A 26,119-nucleotide genomic window follows, 5' to 3' on the forward strand; every position below is an offset into this window, starting at 1 on the left:
TTTAAGATGATAAACTTTTATCCCTTTTGAGTGTTTACGAGAAAAGCTCTCTTTACACTTTCTGAAATTTACCACCCCACCAGTGTCGATGTGTGCATGACCAACAGTTTTTCCTAGAGCCCCCGCTTTCAACTCCTTAAAATTCAGAATACGCATATATGTAGATAAAGAATGGCTTTCTTGCTTTCTAAAAGAAAAGCTTTTAAAAAAGCAGCAGATGGGGCACCTGGGTGGCTCAGTGGGTTAAAGCCTCTGCCTTTAGCTCAGGTCATGATCCCAGAGTCCTGGGATTGAGCCCTGCATCAGGCTCTGCTCAGCAGGGAGCCTGTTTCCTCCTCTCTCTCCTCTCTCTCTGCCTGCCTCTCTGCCTATCTGTGATCTCTGTCAAATAAATAAATAAAATCTTTAAAAAAAATTAAAAAGCAGCAGAAAATGGGAGTTTTCAGCATATGCTCCCAGTGCTTTCATGAGATACTTTCTCAAAGGCTTCATAGGTTCACGGTGGCATTTTCTGTGGTCTCCTACACCTGTTGATTCTCACCGTATCCTTACCAGCCAGCTGACGCTTGGAAGCCAAACAAAATGGTTCAAAGTCTTCTCAAGCTCAACGACACCAGCGATTATTAATGTTATGAGAGTGATGTTGCGTGAGCAACAGGAAGAGGTTTTTTTCCTTTCTGAAGTTGATGAGTATCTAAATTATCTCTGCTTAATTTAGACAGTTGAAGTTTTTTTTTTTTTAAGATTTTATTTATTTGACAGACAGAGATCACAAGTAGGCAGAGAGGCAGGCAGAGAGAGGAGGAAGCAGGCTCCCTGCTAAGCAGAGAGCCTGACGAGGGGTTCGATCCCAGGACCCTGAGATCATGACCTGAGCTGAAGGCAGAGGCTTTAACCCACTGAGCCACCCAGGCGCCCCGTAGACAGTTGAAGTTCTTATCGGAACTCGTGATTCGCACCTTCAGTCCCACCACTGTCTTCTGTCTCTAGCTGTTCTGCACGTGCTCTTACATAAGGGTCAGAACTACAGAATGTTTTTCGGCCGTGGGCTAACCCATCGGTGATGGGAGACACGGTAAAGGTGGACACATGCGGCACAGCAAGAGAACCGCTAATCGCTTTAGATGAACCATTATGAACGTGTCTCACCACCCGATTATGAGACGTTCCCAATTTCAGCACCCAGATAAGGGGAGAAGTCGGGATGCACCATCTTTGTGAAAAGTGTACCCAGATCACAGTTGATGATGGTGATGGTGACCGTTTTACCGTTATTGCTTAGTGGGTAGACACAGTTAGACACAGAAGGTAGGTCACTCTTTCTCAGGGCTCACCTTCCCCTTGGTGTGATTTCCCGGTCGGTTCAAGTTCAAGTGCAACGTTGAAAACCTCCGACGTGCTTGGAGATCCTTTATTTGTCGCTGAGCCCACGGCAGGCTCCTGAGAGCCCCACGCTGCTTCTCCCTGAGCTTTCCCTCCCCTGGGTTGGTTTGGCCGCGACCGGGTCCTTGGGAGGACATGAACGTCCTTTCGCACACCTGAGACAGCTAATCAGTGTGGTAGGAGTCCCTCAGGCACCTGTGCACAAGCCATGGGAGGAAAGAGAGGAAATATTGGACATGATCTTGTGCAGGAGACATTTCTGAGGTTTAGTGCGAACTGAGAACGGTGTTAATGGTCCTTGACAGCTCTTAAAACTAAGAAATAGTAGAAGGTCTGTTTACTCAGTTTGGGTAGATAGTCCTGCTAAGGGAGGCTTCAGACGAGGGTTTTCTGGTCTTCGGGAGACATTCTGTCTGGTTCAGCTGCGCCATTGGGAGGGACACCGTGTTAAGTAGAAACAACAGAGCCCTGCAGCCAAACCACGTGGCTTTTAGAAGTCACTTACCTGGGGCACCCTGTTTGATTTTCCTGAGTGTCCGCTGTCCTTATCTCTAAGTTGGAGAAGATAGGAGTCCTTGCCGTGTAGTGTTGTTGTAATGGGTCAGTGGGTTAACAGGTGTGTAAAGGATTTTGTACAGCTGGATGCATGGTCCTCAATCAATAAATGTAAACCCTTATTATTATTATTAGCATTATTAATGCATATATGTATATATATATATATATTTTACTTTGTTCATACACCCCAGGAGAACTGCAGACTCTTTCCTTCAGAACCAACCTGGAGAGCTCATGTACAGGTCCAGCTGCACTAAACCCAGCATCGAACACAGCCTTTAATTAATCACGCCGTGGTTGCCACCTATTAAGATCAAGACCCTCTGTATTTATTCTGGATGAAATGCAATGTGATCTATCTCGAGAATTTGCTGGTAAAGGGTCAACTCCATTTGTCGGACTGTTCAGAATAACATTTTGGAAATCTGGGACGTTATCAAAATTTCTAAAAGTGGTCCTTGAGGATCTGAGTCCTGTCTGACACCCACCACAAAATGGAGCCAGACTGATTTTGCTCTCCAGCTCAGATCTGCAGGACTTGGCTGAGAGTCACCTGAAATGACATCCCTTTGGAGGAAGGGGCGGTACTAAAGGTCACTTGGAAAGTGTTTGCATGTTTTTGCTAAAACAAATGATCAGAAATAATTTCTCGTGTGTAAAATGGAAAGAAAAAGTAATTTGTAATCAACCCAGGTGATGGATGTGTTAATAGTGAAGAAGGTGCGACCGCTCACTCAGTGGAAACAAAATTCTCAGTTTTGTGCTCAGCAATGGAGAAAAGCAATTTCTGGCTCTTAATTTTTTTCCCCCCCATAACTTGGAGTAAAATAAAATGCATTGGTAAATCATGAAATAATGCTTTGATTCTGCATTTGCTTTCAATTAACAATGTAAATGTGTCCAAGCAAGTTAGAAAACCTTCGGTAGTTGAGGAATAGCCACCACTTTGGTTTCAAAGAATGGGTTGCTTTCTTTTTTTTTTTTTTTGTTTTGAAAGGATCAGCAAGAAATACACAATAGCAGTATCTCTGTCCTGATAAGGACCCTGCGGACCGGGAGCCTCCTTAAGTAGGCGAAGATTACGGCAGGCCCTACTTACTGATGTCGTCTGTGCTCGTTCCTATTTTCCTGTGCTCTGAGCTAAGTTAAGCTGATGGCTTGATGTGCAAAGTATGGGAGGGCCTACTGGCTTGAGGGACAAGGAGTCTTGCACTTGCTAACCTGAGGGGATGGCCTTCTTGACACCTAGATTTCTCCCTAGGAATAGCCCAGGCTCATGAGGGAGGGCAGGTTTCTGATTGTTAGATCGCCTGCCTAGGGGCCGGGCTGCTGAGCACCTATACAGCCGGAAGAGGAAGTCTTGTAGTGTGTGAGTGTTCAGGCTCGGACCTCCCCTCTTCCCCGGGGCCTGCTCTGTGCATGGGTGAAGGACCCATCTGTCGTGTTCGAGATGCAGAATCTCCTGACTGAGCCACCGGACTTGTTCAAGAGAGATATACCCACGCTCTGGGACCGCGGGCAGATGCTTGTGACCACGTGCCTTGCAGTCAATGACCTGAGGATGATCTGGCCCCTCTGTGAGGACAGCCATCATCTTTGTGGCCGACTGCAGAATGCTCGGAGTTGTTCATCATGATGGCCAAGACAGGTGCACGGGCCCAGCTGTGAGTAGGGACTTCTGGCTTTACAGAGTCCCTCAACCAACAGGAGATGTACGGGAGACCCCGGATGACCGGTCCAAATAGTGAACTTGCTCTAAGGCAAGACCTCGCACCGGCAACACGAGAGACACACAGAAATCAGAGAAGAGCTACTGTCCAGCCGTTTTAACCACCAATACCCATTTATTTTAATGGAAAAAAAAAATCTGCCATTCTATATGCTCCAAAAAGACTTACTATTGAAACAAATACAATATATGGAACTCTATCTGCATAATTTCACTACAATAAAGACAACATATGACTCCTACTTCCTACAGAAGGCGAACTGAATGCGCAGGTGCAAACAGAGATTTGCATAAGAAAGCGTGGGTCTGTGTGTGCGCGCGGGGTTAAAACCTTTAGTAAGCAACCGCATCGAAATACGCTACGACGCTTACCTTACCCTAGTGCGTGGCCAGCTCGAAGGAAAAGCCAGAGGCTGTCGCTAGTTTTATCTGACAGAAGAATTTGGTGTGAGCTTGGATGGTTCTTTACAGTGTATCCACAAGAAGGTCATCTTAGTACAGCACGACTTTCCTCTCTGACATGCTCACAGAATAAACATCAATTACTTGTCATACATAATGAACACCTTTTATTTTCGGGTTTGCAAACAATGGTAGTCGATTCACACAAAAGGGTACTTTTAAAACTACCTGTATTTACTCTATTTGAGGCCTTTTATGTATATAGGAAACAAACGTGTATGTGCGCAAAGGGTTGTCTATACATGTGGGCATATATGTGTACACACGGGACACCTGTCGATTTCCTCCTACGCGGGTAGGGCCTCCACGATGACATCCTCAAATGTACAGACACTAGGGAGAGAGACTATCCTGTTTTACGAGCTGCATCCTCGTGAGAACCCGTGGGACTGGATTCGGGACACCTACAAAGGCAGAGAGCACCCCCGGAAGAATTTTCTAGCCCTTTTCTTGGCATTTGATGGTCAGACTTGCTGCTCTGCTCCTCTCCACTTTTGCTCACGATCACGGCATGGGGTGGCAGTGAAAACGGGTCGCAGTCCTTTACTAGAGAGGAAGGACTTGGGTCTCTGCTCTCCCTCTCTGCAGACCGGCCTGGCAGGGGGGTGGTGGCAGGCGGACCCCCGGGGACGGTGGAGAAGTGTCGGCTCTGTGGTCTGGGGCTAGTGCCTCGCTTGGGGCCACGGCCCTGGAGGGGACAGGTGCGTCGCTTCTATCCTTTCTCTGCGTAACCTCTCAAGGAAGAATGACATATCAAAACGAGGCTCCTTCTGTAGCGTTTCTCTCTATAAATACTGTGTATATACACATACAGGTACTCACACATATACAAACACGAACGCACAAAGCTGTGTGTGTGACGTGCTGACTAGCGACGTGGTAACACATTGTCCCTGCTCCCAGAAGGTCAAGTCGTTTGCCGTGGTCTTTAAACAGCCAGGGAAAATTCAGAAGATTCCATTAATTAAAGGAGAAATGGTGAAGGACAGAGCCGGTGAAATCGCAAAGAAAACAAAAGTCTGGAACAATTGAGGCCTAGGTGTGACGTTGGAGAGCTGTAAACTGCAATCTTCGGATTTGGATTTTTTTTCTTTTTCCTGTTGCTATGGAAACTTGGTAGTCAGGCTTCGAATGTCAGGAGTTCTCACAGACCTGAACGGGAAAGATTCAGAGTTAAGTCAAGGCATAGCACAGCTTGGATGCAAAGCGTTTTCGCTAAGCACCAGACGAATGGCAGACACGCGGTCATAAACACGTTTAAAAACATGGCCCTACCGGGGGGAGTTTTTTTTCCTTTTTTTGCATAACTTTCGAAGACAGTGCGAATATTCCTGCCGGTTTATGTCTAAACAGCTGGATTGATCTAAAAACGCTCATGCCAGACACCTCTTCTCAGACCCACAGGGCTGACCGCCTCTGTGACCCTGAGCCCTGTCCCTTGCACAGTAGCCCAGAACGCGGCCATGTTAGGGACAAGTTGATTTAGTAGCTGAGAGACTGATCAGCGTCCCAGATATTATATTTTTGGTCACAGGGGAGAGCGAGAGAGGTTTCGGCGGTTCTTCAGACAGGATGTATGAGTTTCCTCCAGCTGCTGTAACAAACAGCCGTGAGCTTAGTTGTTGGAAATAACAAAGCGTATTCTCTCAGAGTTCTGGAGGTCGGAAGTCCAAAAATGGGTCCTATGAGGGCTAGAGTCGAGGTGCTGGAGGAGCTGTGTTCCTTTTGGGGGCCTCAGTGGGGAAGCCATTTCCGTGCCTTTTCCAGCTTCCAGAAGCCACCTGTATTTGGCTCATGACCCCTTCCTCCACCTCCATGGCTTGGACTGTCTCGTCCAAGATTACTGAGGTCACCAAAACTGTGCTTATTCTCAAAGATGTACAGCAGCCCCATGTCTCCCCTCTGCTAGATAATAGCATGAGTGGGAATCTGCTCTTTTTGCTTAATTATTATTATTATTATATCTTGGCTTTATACAGGGCAATGGTACTGCTAAAAGTCATGTTATAATCGAAGAAACAAACAAGTGTACAGGTCAACCCGCCATGTAAGTGTAGATCATTCTAGAATGAACCGATGGCTAGACAGACTACAACGGAGTAACTCTGTAAAGTTTGGGTCTTTTCATTCAAAGCCTGCTGAGGGGCAGATCAGTGGGATGAACTCACCCGCTGACTCTGTACCTCCTAGCTTTTAGAGGTTAATCCTCTTACTTATCTGTTTGGGAAATTTAAAGCAGTGTCTCTAAAATCAGATAAAAAGTCTCTGTCATGTCACTCAAGTGTAAGCAACATGATACTGGGAGGGTGGAAGGCGAAAGGTGATTCCTTGACAGGAGTGTCCAGAACGCATTTAATGTCTTCTTTCCAGCTGTCTTTTTCACTGTCCTTGCTACCATTATCGTAAACTCTTGTTACCTGGACTGCAGGGCTGGTGTCCAGCCTATTCCCCCATATTTGAAGAAAGGCTTGAATATATTAAACGGCACTGTGAATTTTATTTAAAAATATCCTCCATCTGTTTTGTTTCTTAAATTCCACATAAAAATGAAATCATGTAATATTTGTCTTTCTCTGACTGACTTGTTTTGCTTAGCGCCATCCTTGAGTTCCTTATCCTCTAGTTCCTTCCATGTCGTTGCAAATGGCAGGATCTCATTCTTTTTGATGGCTGAGTAATATTCCATTGTTTATATATACCACATCTTCTTTATCCATTTATCTATCAATGGACACGTGGGCTCTTTCCATAGTTTGGCGATTGTGGACACTGCTGCTATAAACATTGGGATGCGGTGCCCCCTCAGATCACTATGTTTGTATCATTTGGGTAAATAGCTAATTGTGCAATTGCTGGGCCATATTTGTAACTTTTTGAGGCACCTCCATACTGTTTTCCAGAGTAGCTGCATCAGCTTGCATGCCCACCTACAGTGCAAGAGGGTTCCCCTTTCTCCACATGCTTGCCAACATCTGTTGTTTCCTGAGTTGTTAATTTTAGCCATTCTGACAGGTGAGAGGTGGTATCTCACTGTGGTTTTGGTTTGTATTTCCCTGATGCTGAGTGATGTGGAACACTTTTGCATGTGTCCGTTGGCCATCTGCATGTCTTCTTTGGAGAAATGTCTATTTATGTCTTCTGCCCATTTCTTGACTGGAGTTTTTGTTTTTTGGCTGTTGAGTTGCATAACTTCTTTATGGATTTTGGATGCTAACCTTTTATCTGATAAGACATTTTGCAAGTATCTTCTCCCATTCCATAGGCTGCCTTTCAATTTTGTTGACTGTTTCCTTGCTGTGCAGAAGCTTCTTATCTTGATGAAGTCCCAACAGTTTATTTTTTGCTTTTGTTTCTCCTGCCTTTGGAGATAAGTCTAAATCCTTAAGGAATTTCCGCTAATGTGCACTGACAGGAAGGTGACCTCTGCCCATCTGTAAATTATACCAGCATTCCTAAACATGTCACCCCAAAAATGGTTCAGGGAGGTGCCAAAAAGTGAATCTTCAGCGCAGATCTCTCCTCTTCCAGCACTGATCCAGATCCTCAAGGGTACTGGGCCACCATTCTCTTTGCGTCATGACAGACTCTGAAGGGCGGCTCATAATTTGGGCTTTGGTTTCATGACCACACCCTCCCAACCATGAGACCCCACGTCCTCCCCAGGAGGTGGTCACCTTACATCAAGACCCACACATCTCCCCTCATCTCTTCTCTGACCCCCAGCCCAATGTTCCTGATGATGGTTTTCTAATAGAAGGCTGAAGCAGGTATCAAGAGGGAGCAGATGCTTGGCAGAACCTGTCAGGCTCCTGTCCCTGGTTCCCCAAATATTCCTGAGGTTCTACACCACTGCCATGGAACTGGGATCTTTCCTAAATTCATAATAGCGGATGCTGAAACATTTCTTCTCAAAAGCGTGGTCAGTGCCCCACAAAGACCCATATATGGATGTTCATGGCAGCATAATTCATACAATCCCCAAACTGGAAAACAACTCAAATATCCATCACTCAGTGAATGCATTTAAAAAAATGTGGTATATCCATACAGTGAAATATTACTTGATAATAAAAAGAAAGAAACTACAGATACATGACTCAACATGAATGAACCGCAGAAGCATTATGCCAAGTGATAGACGCCCAATGAAAAGGACCACCATAGGGGCACCTGGGTGGCTCAGTGGCTTAAAGCCTCCACCTTCGGCTCAGTCATGATCCCAGGGTCCTGGGATCGAGCCTTGCCTCAGACTCTCTGTTCAGCAGGGAGCCTGCTTCCTCCTCTCTCTCTCTCTCTGCCTCTCTGCCTACTTGTGATCTCTGTCTGTCAAATAAATAAATAAATAAGTAAACAATCTTAAAAAAAAAAGAGAAGGACTATATATTTTATGATGCCATTCAAATCAAATGTCCAGGCAAGGAATAACCGTAGACAGAAAGCAGATCAGAAATTGCCCAGGGCTGGGATAGGGGCGAGGTCTGATTGTAAAGGGGCACAAGATAACTTCACACAGTAATGGAGATGTCCTAAAACTAGAGTTGGGTGCTATGGAATACTATACATTTACCAGAATCAATAAAGTAGATAAATCAATTATAGCAGGTAAATTTTATGTTATGTAAATTATACCTCTATAAAGCTGCTAAAAAATGTTTTCCAGTGCGGTGTTAATTACTTAAAATAATAATTTTCAGCACTGAGGAAAAAAAATGGACTGAATAAAACCTGCTAAAGTAAAAAAGTCTCCAATCGTCTTCAAGCCAATTCAGACTGTAACATAAAGGATCCTACGTCTGAAGGCTGTGGACTTGATTACATGAGACAGTCTGTGTAATTTAGGTAAAACTCTTAGCTTTGCATGTACTTGGCACTTAGAAGCCCTGGGAGGTCAATGTCATTATCCACACAGTTGTACCCCTTCAAGGGGCCATAGAACCTTTGTATAGCATGGCTCAGGACCATCTGCGGGCAGAGGGCAGCCTTTTTCCCCTGGGTTGGCTGCTCCTCCAGGCCCTGTCTCTGCCCAGAACACACTTCACAACAGAGAGGAACAATATACTGATACCCTCGACGACACGGTCTGTATGATTCCGTGTATAGAAAATTCTAGAAAGGCAAGCAAATAATCAGAGAAGGCAGATCAACGAGGGTCTGGATTCAGGGGAGGGGATCAACAGCAAAGGCACACAAAGAAACTGTACCTTGATACTTGGTGTGGCTACACAAGTGTGTACATTTACCAAAATGCAGCCAAACGTACCCTCAAAATGGGCGAATTTGATGGAATCCAAATAATACCTCACACAATGCATTAGAAGTATTTTCAGCAGATGCTTTTGCTCATCTTGGTCACGTCTTTAAACTTTCTCATGTGATCGAGGTTACAATGCAATTCTCCTTCCTTGCCAATGTAGAGACATTGTAGAGACATTTCATTTTGGTACTTGTTAATGGGGTTCGCCCGATCTGTCTTTTTATGTTCTTGCTATTGCTGATTAATTAAACCTAAAACAATGTTCAGAAAGGTTTCAGGATGATATTCTCCCCTGGAGTTGCTTGTGTCACACACAGAGCTGTACGAGCCGCCCCCCCTGCCCCCCAAGACACAGCCTAATAGAGATGCCAGCCCGCTTCACAGGGAGGGTCCTGGGGGAGCACAGCACAGCTCTCCAGTGGCAGCAACACTAACCTTCAACAACGAAATTGGCAGTAAAATTAATTCCATTTACATTTTTTATTACTCTCAATGTCATTAGTTTTATTCCCTTCAGTTTCAGCTGTCAGAAAAGGAGGTACAGACCCCTCATTTCACTTCTCAGTGGCAGTAACGCCTTCTGCGGTCTTCTAACAAGCTGAATTGTTTTTTAATCACTTTTTCCCACGGAGAGGCAGTCTGACGGTGAATGCCTCACCGCTCGCGCACCTTGGGATGTCTCCGAGCCTCAGTTTTCCCATCTATAAAGTGGGATAACATCTCCGAGCCAGTGAAGAAAATCAAAAAGCCTTGGGACATTAGGGTATTTGGTTAAGCTGTTCTACCTGGATCTCAATGTTGTTTGAGGGGAGGAGGAAAAAAAAAATCCCCTCCCGCCATGTTGTATGATGCGATCACTGCGGTTTTAAGAGCAAGCCTTCAAAGAAGGGGTTGGTACGATTTTCCTGTTAAGGGCCAGGTGAATCCGTATTTCCTCTCCGCAGGTCATGCAGTCTCTGTGGTTCCCGCTCAACCCTGCTGTTGTAGCAGCAAGCAGGCTGACTGCAAAGATGGCTGTGTTCCCATAAAACTTCATTTACAAAAACAGAAGTGGGCCATGTTTGACCTTTGACAGTAGTTTGCCAACTCCTGGTTCAAAGAAGCATCAAGCAGGGTCAGGAAGTTGTTATCCCTGCCCTTTATAATCTAGGTTAGTGCTTGTAGATGGCCCTACCTTCACCCGACCTTGCTTAGTGTTTTAGGCCCATTTCTGCTTCTCGTCAATGTCATGTTAATAGCTACACAGGTGGGTTGGCCACTCTGAGTTCTGCTCTTACAAAGAGTTTGGAGCCACGGGATACCCACGGTTCCTTACTCCTGCTAGCTCTCACCCCGCTCCTCTAGGTGTACAATGAAACGAGCACCATTATATTCGGCAGGCCCTCATGTTCAAATGAACAATATTATGTAGTCTTATGCCTTTTATATAGGGACAGATGGAGGTTCTTTCTGAAGTCAAGCAGGTGAATACTCACACCTGTTCCTAACTCTTTTTTGGGCTGAACCTACCCATCTTGTGGTGAAAACATTGGAGTATAAACCTAGGACATTTCTAGCTGTGCAGGGAGACGCTGAGCTCCTTTCTCAGGATGATTCTGACGTTGCCTCCAGGTGGCCTTACCTATGGCGGATGGCTGTGTGCTGCTAGCTGGGATGGTTCCCTTTGTGAGAAAAAGCACATTTGACGTCTTCATTGGAGTGTGCACGCATCTGTCTTTTCTCGATGATACTATTTTGAGTATAAAATGAACATACGTTCCTTAGGAATTACCAGGTGATTCTGCCCCGGATGCGTTGTGATCCTAGCCGTCAGCTGGGAGAGGAGAGGCAAGTGGGCAGTCTTTGGGGATCTGCTCGCTACTGACCTCTGTAGGTCTCCAAAGTAGGAGGCCCAGGAAAAATCCCTGCTTGAGGGGAGGAAAATACTGCTGCCTTATGAACAGCCCCCTTAATCTGTACAGATAGGTTAAATCTTACTAATATTTAATATATGGATTGGTAGTAGCAGATACACGTATTATTACTAAAAATATTATGTAAATATATATACAAACACTGGGTCCATGTGCTGGAGGCCAGTGTGACCTGGGATGTGGGCTCCATAGGGCGGATGGGCCCAGAAATACGTATTTCAGCAACTGGCAGTAGGCAGTCTCCATCTATTATTATTATTATTATTATTTTTTTTTTCTTTTTTAAAACCCTTCACTGCCGCCATCCTCTGGTGAATTAGCCCTCCCAGGTCTGTTCCATTCCATTCTCATTTTTTTTTTTTTTTTAAGATTTATTTATTTGACAGACAGAGATCACAAGCAAGCAGAGAGGAGGCAGAGAGAGAGAGGAGGAAGCAGGCTCCCTGCTAAGCAGAGAGTCTGATGCGGGGCTCGATCCCAGGACCCTGGAATCATGACCTGAGCCGAAGGCAGAGGCTTTAACCCACTGAGCCACCCAGGCGCCCCTATTATTATTTTTAACTTAAAAACAAGTAAGCTTTAGTACATAAAAAGTACAACCTTCTCCCAGCATGGGGAGGAGCGGTTGCCTCCTTTGAAATGGCCACAGATGGTTCCTGGGCTGTGCTGGGTCTCAGGGAGAGGGTTCCCAACTCTCCCAAGCAGAGGAGGGGCTGGCCTCGAACCTGCGTCCTTCATCCTTATCCTTGAAACACGACGGGATGGGATGAGCACACCAGGGAGGGTCAGGTAGTTCTTGGGCTGCAGCTACGATATCCTGGACCTCCCCACCCTTTCTGGTTCCTTCAAGAACAAAAGGAATTGTTTTCTCAGTAAGGCTTTAATTTCTCCTCCTAACCGGACCCGGTGCTAAAGCTGGGGTCCGTGACCCAGAGGTCACTTGCATTTTTATTTCCTCCTCCTCCTCCTTCTTGTTGGTGGTGTCACTGTTCCCATCTCCAGGATCCCCCCGGCTCTCCAGAGCAGCTTTGGTTTCCTTATCCTTTTTCCTCTTTTCCTTCTTGAGGTCTTGTCACTTTCACTCTCTCGCTAATGCTTTGGGGCTACCACGCTGGTCACCATCTCTGTCTCTCTTTAATCAATTACTTTGAGAGAGACAGAGCTTGCGTGTGTGAGCCAGGGGAGGGACAGGGGACGGGGGCGGGGGAGAGAAGCAGACTCCTCGCTGAGCACAGAGCCCCATGTGGGGCTTGATCTCACAACCCCGAGATCATGATCTGAGCTGAATTCAAGAGTCAGACACTCAGCCGACTGAGTCACCAGTCGTCCCTCTCTTTGCGGTCACTGTCGCCCACAGATTCCTGCATCCAGGTGGCAGGCGTGCTGTCTGTGGGCTTGCCATGCTGACCCAGAGGCCCTGCCTGATTGTCAGTCTCTTCTGACTTGTCTTTGGACGTGAGTTCCACTTCTGAGGGTAAGTGTCTCTCTTCACGATTACTCTCTCGATCTTGGCTACCATATCCTGGTCCCAGTAGAGATCACGGCTGTGGTCATTACCGGAACAGCCACGCAGCCTGCTTCCCCGTTGGTGGTGATGACCACCATCTCCTGAGTGACTCTGATGCCATCCTCAAACCGGAGAACCCCTGCAAGCCCGATCTTTGCCCCACAGCTGACTGTGGTCACTGCAGTGTCTTTCCTCACCAGCCACGGAGGAGAAGGCAGCAGCTTGTCCAAAGGTAGAAAGCTTGCCGCAGTTAAGTCCCATCCCTGTGGTTGTCATGCAGTTGCTGGGCAACAGGCATGTCAGGAATTGTCCCTAGGTGGTCCTTTCTGCTCAGGACCCCAGAATGAGCCCTCTGAAGTTCCTGCTTCTGACCGCCACCTCCCAGTAACGAAGTGAGGTACACACAGTGCCTGGATATAGGTGCCGGCCTCCAGTTCATTCCGAAGAGTTCTAGTCTTCTTCCAGGATCACATGTGATTATCTGGCTCTTGTCGGTGGTCTGCGCTCTGAGCTGCCTCTTTCCTGCAGAAGTACGTGGGGGTCCCTGGAATAAGGCACCTGTCAGAGTCCCCAGAGCCCCACAAAGTTGGGAGCCCCCTTCAAGAGCACCGTGCGGCTGGACGGGTCCCACACATTCTTTGCCCGAACTCGGCTGGGTTTTCAACAAGGAAGTGGCTGGTTCTGTGCATGTAATTAAACAGCCGCTCCCATCCGGATCCCGAACGATGCTGTGTCCTGTCCTCTCCGCCCGCAGTACCTGTCAGATTCAGGCTGCCACCTCCTGGGAGGAGGGGTTGGAAGTGCTTGTCAAGATGAATGAAACGTGTCCCGACAGAGTCCCCAGGCTCCCACCGCAGAGGACTGGAACCACAAGGAAGAGATGCATAGCACGTCCTCCTCGTGTTTAGCTTATGAAAGTCCTTGAGCAACAGAGGCCACGGAAGGAAGCGCGTCCAGCTGGGCCGCCTGCGACTCGGGGGAGATAAGAAATTCTTCAGCGTATTGTGTTTACAAAACATCTTCTTCCAATACTGACTCCTGCTCCTTTTTCTTCTTAGGTTTCTTTGGCAAAATCAGTGCTTCCTTGTCCGCCAGGCTCAGCAAGCCAAGCCTCCCTTTGAAAAACCCACTGGCAGCCAGTCCAGGGTCGACGAGAAGGGAGCCGCGCCCGGCTGAGCCTCGGTTCTTCAAAGCGATGTCGTGGAGAGTCGGGCTTGGATGCTGCGTGACTGGGTTTACGAGGGCTGACGTGTGAGTGGCCACTCTGTTATCTTGTCTCTCTCTGTGTACACATGTGTACACGTGTGCATGCGTGCACGCGCACACACACGGACACACGCACCACACACTTTTTTCTCTACAATCACACGAGAAGCACTGCCCTCGAGTGTACCCAGGCTCTGCTCTGAGTTCCGGTGACTCCTAGAAGCCACACCTAGTGCTGGGCTGTCTGGCTGTCGTGGATGAACTTGCGAAGCTGGTGGGGAAACAGATTCCAGATGCTTAGTGCCATAGCACTGATCGGCGAAGGGCATCGTAAATGATCCCAGGGTGTCTGCTGCCTGGGCAGTTCACTGCATGGTGTCCGTGGGATGGATGCTCTCTAGCACTTAAATGGATGGACTGGAGCGGGGTGACCTATGGCTCTTGGGCTACCATGTATTTGTGTGGCTCTCCAGCTCAGAATGGTTTCACGCGTTTAGAGAGCAGTAACACAGCAAAAGACAGAAAGAACAACAAAAGAGCGATAAAAAGGAAAATGTGACAAAGCTGATATGGTCCACAGAACCCAAAGTATTTCCTGCCCAGCTCTTTGTGGTCAGAGTTTGCCAACCCCAAATTAGAATAACACAGAAGAACCGTGGAAATGCAACGTGGGAAGGAAGAAAAGCAAGTACAGAACATCCTGTTCAGTATAACGTGAATGATATGGAGTTTGACAAGCTGCACAAGCTGCAGAAGTACAAGCAGGGTGTGTGTGTGTGTGTGTGTGTGTGTGTGTGTGTGTAGTAAACATAAAAAATAACGTCTGGATAGGGTCTAACTCATGATAGTATTTTCTCTGGGGAGAGAGAAAAGGAAATGAAACTGGGGAAAAAACATAGGGGGTTTCACCTTTACTGGTAATATTTTATTTCTTGAAGAAAAGGAAAGAGAAAGAAAACAGGAAAGGAAAAAAGAAAAGAAAGAGAAGAATATATTTTCTTCCACCCATCTTTCCTTCTTTCCATTTATCCGTCCTTCCTTCCATCCCTCCCTCCATCCATCCCGCCATCCCTCCATCTACCCATTCATCTATCCAGAGAGATACTTCTCATTGTAAGACGTTCCCCTTAGCTCTGGATTGACCCCACTTACCATGGTCACAAGGAACCAATAACTTCTATTCCTTTTTTCCCTAGTCATCAATTTCTCGAGTTCCCCATTCACACTTACACTGATAACCTTCTCAAAATATAAATACCAAAGCCCAAAAGGATGTGAATGGCATTACCTACACGTGAGTAATTGTTAAGGTTAACGCTGGGCAGCGCACCAAGCACAGGAAATATGTGATACACACATCTATTCATTTTATGCTCACATTATATAACTCAGCCCAACAATTCATTTGTTTAAAATAATGCCTCATTATATTGCAGCCATTACTACCCGTCAGTGGAAAAAAAATGTGTGAAAATTATGCATTTATCTCTTTTCCCACATCCCAGCCTCCCTCCCTGAATTCTCACGACTGTTCTTAAAAAGCAGGCTACCTTCTCTAACCTCGCCAAGATTCTTCCGCACAATGCAGGGGGACACGAGGCCCTGGTAGACCAGTTACCTAATGTGGCACCTTCTTATTAGCCTAAATTTGGTGGCATCAGCAGGACGTTTTCCCATCACCTAGTCTGTGGGTTGCAAAGAATGGCTGCACAGTTCCTCAGACTGGCTGGTGGGGGGACGTGAAGACGCCTTCCAACAGAAGTTGGAACCCTTTAACACGTAACACTTTCTATGACACAGACATAAACCGAGAACGAACGCATCCTCTGGGATGAATTGTTTGGAAAGCTCTACTGAAGACAGGGACACTGGTGTGGTTAGGGGCTCGCCCTCGCGCATGCCCCGGAGCTGGGCTACTTACACGCCAGACTGAAGAGGGTGACGAGCAGGACTGAGGTCGCGCTGAAATGCAGGGCCCCCGCCGCGTTGCAGTCGACTTTGGAGTTCTTGCAGGAACACACCTGTACCCTGAGGTCTGTGATGTTCGTCATGGGTGGCTTCCCTGAATCTGTCACCACGATGGGCAGGTGGTAGTTGGCTTTGTTCAGGTTTTGGAGGAGGCTTACCAGGGCGTGCGTATCTGGGGAGACAAGGAGGACCTTCATGAGAGACGGTTAGACCTTCCTAAATAAAAGGGTGGGGTTTGGGTGACGAAAACCACAATCAGGCATTGCGCGTGGGTTTATAACCACGGGCACATTTAAACTTAAATTCATTAAAAACTCAAAATCCAGCTCCTCTGCTTCATTAGCCACACCTCAAGCATCCCGCAACCACATGTGGCGGTGACTGTGGCCTCGGGCGGCACGGGATAGAATATTCCACGGCCAAGGAGTCCCATGGTTCAGTGCTGTGATAATCTCTTTCTAGGGGACCCCTTTTTGTGAAGATGACCGCCTACTAAGAACTCCTCCCGATAAAACCATCTTTGTCACGATCACATTCGACATCTAGAAAAACGGACTTAAAAACCCATTCTCCCATCGTCACCGTGTGTACCTTTTTCTTATTGTTATTTTTTCTTATTTTTAATTTTTTATTGTGTTATGTTAGTCACCATCCAGTACCTCATTAGTTTTTTTTTAATTAATTATCTCATTAGTTTTCGATGTAGTGTCCCAAGATTCCATCTTGGAACACTGCAGCGTGCACCTTAAATATATATAATGTTTATTTGTCAACTGTACTTCCATGAAGCTGGGAAAAATGCCCCTTTCTGGGCATGGACAGTGATAGGCATTAAAAAATCAAAAAACAGAACTGGGACCCGGAAATGAACTGAGAAGTTGTTCATCTCTTAAATAACACCGTGAAGAAAACAGAGCAAAGACAGAAACAGGGGAAGTGTCGTTCTGACCACAGGGAGAAGCAGCAGAAACAACCAACATGTCACCCCAGGTGCGGGACGGGTTAACGCAAGGAACGAGCTTCCCCTCTCCCTCCCGTGGATGAGAAGCTCGAGTAAGACAGTTCCGGCTGGAACTTTCTGGAAAGAGCTGGTGGTGGCTATTGCAATCCACTATCGCCACAGAAACTAGCAAAGGAGGCAATAACCCTTCGAACCAGAGGAGGGCTGGTTTAATTAAAAGTAATCACTGTAACAGAACTCATTCTTTAAAAAGCAATAAAATAGACAAACAGGCCAATGGAATCAATAACAGGAGCAAGGCACTAATAAAATGAGATATGAGATAGGGCCATTCAATACATATGAGATGTTTTAATAGAAAATTTTATGCACAATTGTACAGCCCGTTTTCAAGACTTAATGAAATGCGTAATTCCCAATCCCTCTCGAAAAGTCTGTCGCTGCCGGGTGAGGACAGGACCGTGCTGGTTCAGTTGCAGGGGAAGTTCGCTACTGGAGACCGAGGGAGTCCAATGTGTGGGTTCTGGTTTCTGACGTCATTACAAAACCGGGTGAACTTAGTGGTGAGTTCACGTTTGCCACGGGGAGGGAAGCACGTGCTCACGGATGTGGGGAAACCGTCTAGTTCAGCACATGGGGAAACCATCGGGCCCAGTTTTGAACTCCACCTTCCCACATGGAGACACTGGTAGGAAGGGACCTGCCTGGCAAGTCTCCTCAGTGAGGGACAGGACAGATGCGTGACGATATCACTGTTGAACATTAAAGCCACGGCCGTTGCCAAGGCAAAAGCTCACTGTGTGGAGTTCTGTATGCAAAGTGCAAGATGGAGGGTTAGAAGCTAAGGCTCTATCAGGATTGTTCTACCGGGGCTGCCTGTTTCTTTGGCCTTCTCTGAGAACACGCACACCGAGAGATGGCTGGGCCGTGCCATGCGTGCGGAGAGGCCGGGACCTTGGTTGGCTTCTGCGGGCTGCAGACTGGGTGGCTGGCTGTTCAGTGCAGGGCGTGTGGTACAGAGTATATGGTGGAGGATGGATGCAAGGAGAGAGGAGGAGGGAGGGACAGTGTGGGAAAGGCAGGCAAGCCAGGGAAACGAGGCTTCGAAACTAGACAAGCAGCTAGAGAACGCGGAACCCGACTTACTGTTGATCTTGGAGATCTTCCAGACTTTATCGGGAACAGCCTGTTTGTGGATCTCAAATTTGAAAGGGTCTGTATTTGGGTGAAGGTCCTTATCTGATGCTCCCAAAATCACGACGCTGAGGTTTTTGGCGTCATCGCAGACTTCTGCGACTGTGGGGTAGATGAAGGGGGCGTTGTCGTTGACGTCTTCCAGAGTGATCAGCAAAGTTCCGGTCCCAGTAGCGGGAGGGTTGCCTGCGGGGAAGGAGGGAGACGTTAGCAGGCTGCTGGGCCCAGGCCAGAGCTCGACACCTTTATTATTATTAAAGGATTTCAAATAGGACGGCCTGAATAGCTTACACAGGTGCATAAAGCCGAGTGGCCTAAAAGACTTCTCCTGTACTTTTGATGTAAATTCCTTAGTGTTTACCCTTAGAATGCGAAGCTTCTCCCACGCAAGGCATCCTAACGCGCTGAAAGCAGAGAATGGATAAAACAAACACGACCTTTCCTCGCTTAGCGAATGAAACCTTTTATCTAAACAGCCACGTATTCACAGCTGTCGATGGCACAGGGAGGATGGGGTCCCATGAGACAAGACAATTTTGTATGTACGAAATAGCTCTGTCCGACTGCGTAGACGACTAGAGAAAGAGTGAGCTAATCCGGGGTTTCCTTTGCAGGGGGGAGTGGGTCTGGGCTGGCAGCTGGTGCTCCGGGGGGGCTGACCTGGCGGCACAGGACAGATATAGAAAGGGGGGTTCGTGGGGCACCTGGATGGCTCAGGGGTTAAAGCCTCTGCCTTCGGCTCAGGTCATGATCTCAGGGTCCTGGGATCGAGCCCCGCATTGGGCTCTCTGCTCAGCAGGGAGCCTGCTTCCTCCAATCTCTCTCTGCCTGCTTGTGATCTCTGTCTGTCAAATAAATAAATAAAATCTTTAAAAAAATAAAAAAGACAGGGGGGTTAGTTACAGAGATACAAGTGCCGGCTGGCTACCAGGGCAGCTGAAGCGATCATAATATCATCTTTGGGCCTCGTTTTTCAGGTCCTGTGTTTTTATATTTCAGTTACTTCCTGCCGTGTTTTTTTATCTTAGGGATCACGATTTTTAAAAAGCCCCTTACAACCCCCAGCGTGATACTGTCTTTCACCTAAAGAAAAGGCTGTTTCATTTCCAAAAGGCTCAGAGTGAGTTTATTTATTGTTCCCTAACTTTATTTTTAATCATCTAGACATCGGAGGTTTTCTCTTGGGTCCAACCACTCATTAACAGTTCCTGATTTCTCTGAGAAATGTTAGATCCCAAATTCACAGGCCACAAATTGCACGCAGACAGATTTGCGCTATTCCAAAAGGTTCGGGTACACTTCCAGAATCCGCTACTCTAACTTTATGCACTAGTCCTAACCCAGCGTCTGGCTCCATTTCATCTTTCCTATCCTCATGCGCACTTCCAAGCTCAACCTTATTTCACGTCACACTCTGTTTCTTGAAACACACATCAAGTTTCACGTTCAGTTCTGAATCACACGGGGGCTCGCAGGGTAATGCGTATGTGAGCTCTGGGGGCTTGTCTCCACTGCAAGGCAAGGCGAGGTCTGATGGATTCTGCTGGTGAAGACATGGTGTGTCCTTTCCAGATTCAGGCAGGTTATTCTGCTCTGACCCAGACAGGAAAAGAGGGAGTCAACAGAGGTGGCCCTTGTGTGAGTGACACTAAGCACAAGGGGCCAGTGGCTTGCACTGGCTCCTACCAGCCTCCTGCGCCCATGATTCTGGGAGGATCACGAGATGTTCTGCCGACTCTCAGACTGGCTGTGGCTCACGCTTTCTCTCCCGGCCTACGTGGGTGTGCACAGCGTCACCCGGAGTCATCGTGGGCTGTTAGAGTGGAAGGAAGGAGCAAGGAGACGAGCCTGGAGATGTCTGGGAGGGCACAGGGCCTGACTTTCACGATGACCTGTTGGTCCTGAGTCTCCAGGCCACAGGGAGTCCCTGGAGGTTTTTCACAGAGGCAGTGGCCAATCGATGTGACTGATTTTTAGAAACACACGTGATATTGGCAAGAGATGTTGGCCACTGAGGCAGGGAGACCAGCAACAGATTGAGGCATGATGTAGGCAGTTGGAGGAAGAAAGAAATGTCTCGTCTTAGTGATCAGGTACTCAGATGAGGCTGCTGGGGATGGGGAACCCCAAAATGGAAGGCAGTGGGGAGTGGAAAGACATTTCAGCTCTCTGTACCTGTCTGGAAACATGCAGAGCTTAGGAGGCGCGCCGGCACTGGGTAGTGACTGAGGACTTGTCTGCACAGAGGCTTTGAAAGGGTCCTAGCCAATCAGATCACCCAATGTGACAGCACGGTGGGGGGGGGGTGGTGGAAGCCTGGAAACCCCCAGAGTTGAAGGAGCAGCTGGTGGTTTGCAGAAGACAGAGGGGACATGAATTGGAAGAGGAGGCAATGAGCAGTGGTGAAATGGGTCGTGACGCCCCAAAGGAGAAGGGGAAAAGAGAAGCCATGGGACTTTGCAAGGAGAAGGGACTGGTGACTTCTTTATGAGAGGCGGCCATTAATGGGGAAGACACCAGCTTGAAGGAAGGTGGGCAGGGAGTCATGAAGAAGTGAGAACAGACATTTTTTCAGCCGGGCTGGTGGAACTTGAAATATATCAACACCCAATGACACTTTTAGAGTAAACATTCTAATAAATATCCGTTAACGTCGAAACACCAACGTCATTCATCAGCAGAGGGATGACTGTTCCTAATGGTGGCATGTCATCAACCTGTGTTGGAGCAAGAGCTTAAAAGAAATGCATAATTCACCAGAGGTTGGTTTTTCACTGTCAGCTTTAGTCATTTGGTTGAATTTCTTTACTGAAAAGTTCTTTTTCCTTTTTTTTATTGAATAATTGAGTATCTCAGAGGAATCCATTATATTTTTTCGCTCTGAATGTATTATGAAGGGCTGTCACTTGGTAGAATGGATGAGAAGGCATTATGAGTATTTGAAATACGGCCGTACGCATCGGCCTTTCGTGAACTTAATTATACGACTGTCTTTGTTTCTCTGTGTGTTATTCCCGGAGTAGGCTGGTGAAGTCTTCTTCCGAACTCAAGGAAACGAGCTTGGCTTTTTCATCGATAAGGGAAAGATGGCACTCTTACAGTCTTCAGGAAAACAGCCTCTCCCGGTTGACGTCACAGGATGGAGAAAAGTCACCATCCAAAATTCAGATGCAATTCAGAATATAAAGACTCTTCACCAGCCCATTTGGCTCCAGGAGCTCTGGGGGGCCCAGGCAATATTGGAACTTCTGGGTTACATAACACACAATAAAAACCTCTCACCTCTTTGCTCCCCTTCCCACCAGCAACCGCCGACCCCCCAGGGACTACTCTGTAGGACCACATGTCAGAACCAAAGCATGGTTGAGACTGGGCTGTCCTCCGTGGAATTTCTACTTCAATAGGGAAAAAGCCTCAATTTGAGCAAAACTCCCAGGATATGGAGCTAGAATTGTGATTCCTCCTCCTTGCAGCTCCCCCAGAGGAGCCCGGGGGGCCGTATTCTCAGGGAGGCTGCATAAGGATCAGAGGACATCCGTCCTCCAGCTAGTGGAGGGATTTGCCTGTGGTTGTGCAAGTTTCTGTCTTCGTAGGTGAGGAGCGGGAAGGGCTCCTGAGAGAGGACCTGTTCCTGGCAGTGGGTTTTAAATGGAATGGGAAGGGGCGCCTGGGTGGCTCAGTGGGTTAAAGCCTCTGCCTTTGGCTCAGATCATGATCCGGGGGTCCTGGGTTTGAGCCCCACATCGGGCTCTCTGCTCAGCAGGGAGTCTGCTTCCTCCTTTCTCTCTCTGCCTGCCTCTCTGCCTACTTGTGATCTCTGTCTGTCAAATAAATAAATAAAATCTTTAAAAAAAAATGGAATGGGAAGTGGGTTCCCCTTTGGGAATTTGGTGAAGGCCATGGTCTTGCTTCCAGAGAAACACACCTACCTCCATGCTGAAGGCATTGTAGGGCCTGTGAGTATGGCTGAGTGTCTGCTGTTCCGACAGCCGGTCTGGGACATCTTTGTTCATAGGTATTTTATTTTATTTTATCTTATTTGGAATCCTGAGCAAACACGATTTCCACTTCAGCCTGAAAATACTGAGATTTTTTCTTCTTTCTTTTTGAAGATTTTATTTATTTATTAGAGAGAAAGAGAGAGCGAGCGAGCACAAGCAGGGAGAACAGCAGGCAGAGGGAGAAGCAGGCTCCCCACTGAGCAGGGAGCCCGATGCGGGATGCGATCCCAGGACCCGGGATCATGACCTGAGCCAAAGGCAGATGCTTAATGATTGAGCCACCCAAGCATCCCACTGAGATTTTTTTCTGATAGAATCAATCACTCAGATGTTTACATACATATATATATATATTATAGATACATATATATAAAAATTATAGATTTACATACATATATAATAGATTATAGATATATATTATAGATATAATAGATTATATATATTATATATTATATATATAATATTATATTATATATAGATATATATATTATATATAGTGTATATATATATTCTAAGGAATATCTTGTTATTCCTATATATATATTCCTATATATATATAATCCTATATATAATATATATATCCTATATATAATATATATATATCCTATATATAATATAAATATTATATTTAATAAATAATATAAATAATAAATAAATATATAAAAATAAATATTATATGTATCCTATATATCCTATATATAACATAAATATTATATTTAATAAATAATATAAATAATAAATATATAAAAATAATTATATTATATTTTATATATTATTTTAATATATAAATATATTATTATATAATATATATAATAATAATTATAAATATTTATATTTATTTATAAATTTATAAACTTTATAAAAATAAATTTATGAATTTATGAATTATAAATATTTATAATATATAATATAAAAATAATTATAAAATAATTATTATATAATATATAAATATATTAATATATATTATATATTATTTTATATAATTAATATATATTATATATATCCTATATATTATATACATATCCTATATATATCCTATATATATATCCTATATAGGATATATATATTATATATATTATATATAGGATATATTATATCCTTATATTATATATATATAATATATATATCCTATATATAATAGATTATATTATAAATATAATATAAATATTATATTATTTTATTCATAAATAAATATATTTAAATATATTTATATTTATATATATTTATTTAATTTATAATTAATTAAAAATATAATTAATAATATATAAATATTTATATATAAATATAAATAATAAAAATATAATATAATTTATAAAAATATATTTATAAATTATATATAATAAAATATTATATATTTTATTTATTTATTATATTATATTTATATTTATAAATATAATTTATAAATATTTATAATATTTATATTATAAATATAATATAAATATTATATTATATTATATATATTATATATAATATATATATACAATATATAATATATATATAGGAATATATATAGGAATACATATATATATATAGGAATAACAAGATATTCCTTAGAATATCTTGTTAGTAAGAGACACAACTAGAAACATAGTATAATCCTAATTAAAAAATATAATTAGAAATGGAAAAAGGCTAGAAAGAAAGATACTGAAGCCTGAATGGTGATTATCTCTCCAGGTAGTTGACATTAAAATAATATTTTTCTTTTGTAAATTTGCTGTACAATAACCATGACCATTATTAGAATCAGAAACAGAAGGATAAATTCGAAAGTTATACAGGGATTTAAAAATATTTCCCTGGGGCGCCTGGGTGGCTCAGTGGTTTAGGCCACTGCCTTCGGCTCAGGTCATGATCTCAGGGTCCTGGGATCGAGTCCCGCATCGGGCTCTCTGCTCGGCAGGGAGCCTGCTTCCCTCTCACTCTCTCTGCTTGCCTCTCTGCCTACTTGTGATCTCTCTCTGTCAAATAAATAAATAAAATCTTTAAAAAAAAATAAAAATATTTCCCTGATGTGACTTTCTTTTCTCTCACCCTTTTATTTATTATTATTATTATTATTTTTTTACAATAAATTGACGTTTGGTGAATTTACAGGGCTGTACTTATCACTACCACCTAATTTTAGAACTTTTCTTCCATTACCCCAGAAAAGAAACCGGGAGCCCGTTTGTAGGAACTCGCCATACCTACGTCCAGCTCTAGGCAACCACTGATGGAGTTTCTCTTTCTACAGTTTTGTGTTTTCTGGAAGCTTCTATCAATGGAATCATAGAGTACGTGGCCTCTCGTGTCTGGCTTCTTTCACTTGCATCATGTTTCTGGGGTTCAGTCACGCTGTTGCGTGAATCACCTCCTTCCTTTTTATGGCTGAATGATACTGCCTTCCGGGCCAGACCATGTTTGGACGGGCCCGTGGGCGGTTTGCACCTTCTTGTCTGGTAGGAAAAACGCTGCTGTGAACAGCTGCATGGAAGGGACCACGTCTTTCCGTGCTGCCGTCCTCCAGATGCATGTCCTCAAGAGAGTCCCCTCCAAGGAATAGGGTCGCTGGTCTCGGCACTGCTGGACAGGTTGGCTTCGTACCCACAGAACATTAGGATCTGAGCACGACCTTCCCGAGCTGGCTCGGTGCAGTACAGGGACGTAGGAGATCTTTCTCATCCCTGGTCCCACTTGGTCTCACTTCCTGAGCTGGGTCTAGAGGCATTCGGCATGGGTCCTCCTTTGGGAGGCACGAATGCAAGTGGTTTTATGTGGGGAATAGGAAAGTGTGTTTGCCTACGTGAAGAAGAAAATGCAGGAAAAGAGAGAGGGGGTGCTGGCAAGCAGGAAGCTCATGCCTGAGCCCCGTGGGCTCTGAGCATCAGGACTGTTCTCTGGCCTGGTATGCAACAGGCCATCAATGGGTCTTTGAATCCATTTAGGTTGACTTGAAAAAGCTAATGATGAATTGCTCTTTCTGTACACGGGTCCTATACATTCTTACTTCCGTGGGCTTCCATCTCCATATTGCTTCTGTTCTGATGGGAGCAGTGACCCTGTCTGTATTCCAGATCCCCTCTTGTCCCACCTAGGGGAGGAAAAAGGGTGTGTAGGAAGGGGTCTGTGGAACTGGGGCTCAGGGCAGGGAGCCCACACCCGTGACAAGGAGAGAGACCCCAGCTGATGTCTCAAGGAAGCCTGAGGACTCCATTTTGGGAGGAAAATCAGGAGGATGGGTTGATTTAATACGAGTTTAGATGTGGGTTCCCGAGAGAACGCGGGTGCCCTGGCTAGTTTCTGAGGCTTGTCTGCAGGGACAAGCCCTCCACTCCACCCCCAACTCCCTCCAGTAAGCTGCTGTGAGCCAAGAATTACCACTACTTCCTACGAACGGGCTTCTACACTAACCTGTACTGTTGCTTACAAGCAAGAGAGAACCAGGGATCCTCTAGATGAGATGATCCCTTGTATTGCTGTGTTCTGCCCATGTCCTCTTCACTTTGGCTTTTTGCTTTCGACAACAAGAATCTCGTTGCTTTTAAATTCATAAGCATTTAGAAAATTGCTTTGTTACTGGAGAGCTTGCCAATTTCACTGGACATTTAAAAAAATTCAATAGTAAACCAATCCAGAACCTGGCCAGAAAATAGATTTGCAAAATATCATGTCAGGTTTCCACGCGTAATTCTAAATGTAGAACTGAGGCAATTATTCACGTTAACTTGAAATGGAACATCTTTTCAGAGGAGACCGTAATCTGAAGTCTGAGCCGTTTTTTAAAAAAACTCAACTTTTTGGTTTTTTGCTGTGTTTCCGCTTTACTGACTTTAGAGAAGAGGAGAGAAATAAAAAAAGAAGGGAGAAGAGTTGATTTGGAGGTCATGGTTAAAGAGGCTGGTCTCATTTCACTCATGCCATCAGTAATCATTTACTAGGACTCCGCCCTGTGCCTGGCTGGCCCTGAGCAGAAATCAGCGGCCCTGGGGCAGGAACACATA

At 45.2% G+C, this 26,119-nt stretch overlaps 1 protein-coding gene and 1 pseudogene across 2 annotated transcripts in view; both read right to left on the bottom strand.

Moving 5' to 3' along the window:
* Window positions 1-3,768: 3,768 nt before the first annotated feature.
* The window catches only part of CDH13 (cadherin 13), a 1,016,524-nt gene continuing 994,173 nt past the window's right edge, over window positions 3,769-26,119 (bottom strand). For both annotated transcript variants that reach the window (XM_045989377.1, XM_045989378.1), the window contains 3 exons: window positions 18,088-18,321; window positions 15,934-16,152; window positions 3,769-5,284 (listed from right to left, as the gene is read on the bottom strand). In XM_045989377.1, coding sequence (XP_045845333.1) covers window positions 5,277-5,284; window positions 15,934-16,152; window positions 18,088-18,321 — 461 coding nt within the window. In that variant the 3' untranslated portion in view covers window positions 3,769-5,276. The remainder of the gene's footprint in view (window positions 5,285-15,933; window positions 16,153-18,087; window positions 18,322-26,119) is intronic.
* Window positions 12,616-14,341, bottom strand: LOC123930844 (annotated as a pseudogene).

The sequence above is a fragment of the Meles meles genome, chromosome 19 (genome assembly GCF_922984935.1).
Source record: "Meles meles chromosome 19, mMelMel3.1 paternal haplotype, whole genome shotgun sequence".
NCBI classification, from domain to species: domain Eukaryota; kingdom Metazoa; phylum Chordata; class Mammalia; order Carnivora; family Mustelidae; genus Meles; species Meles meles.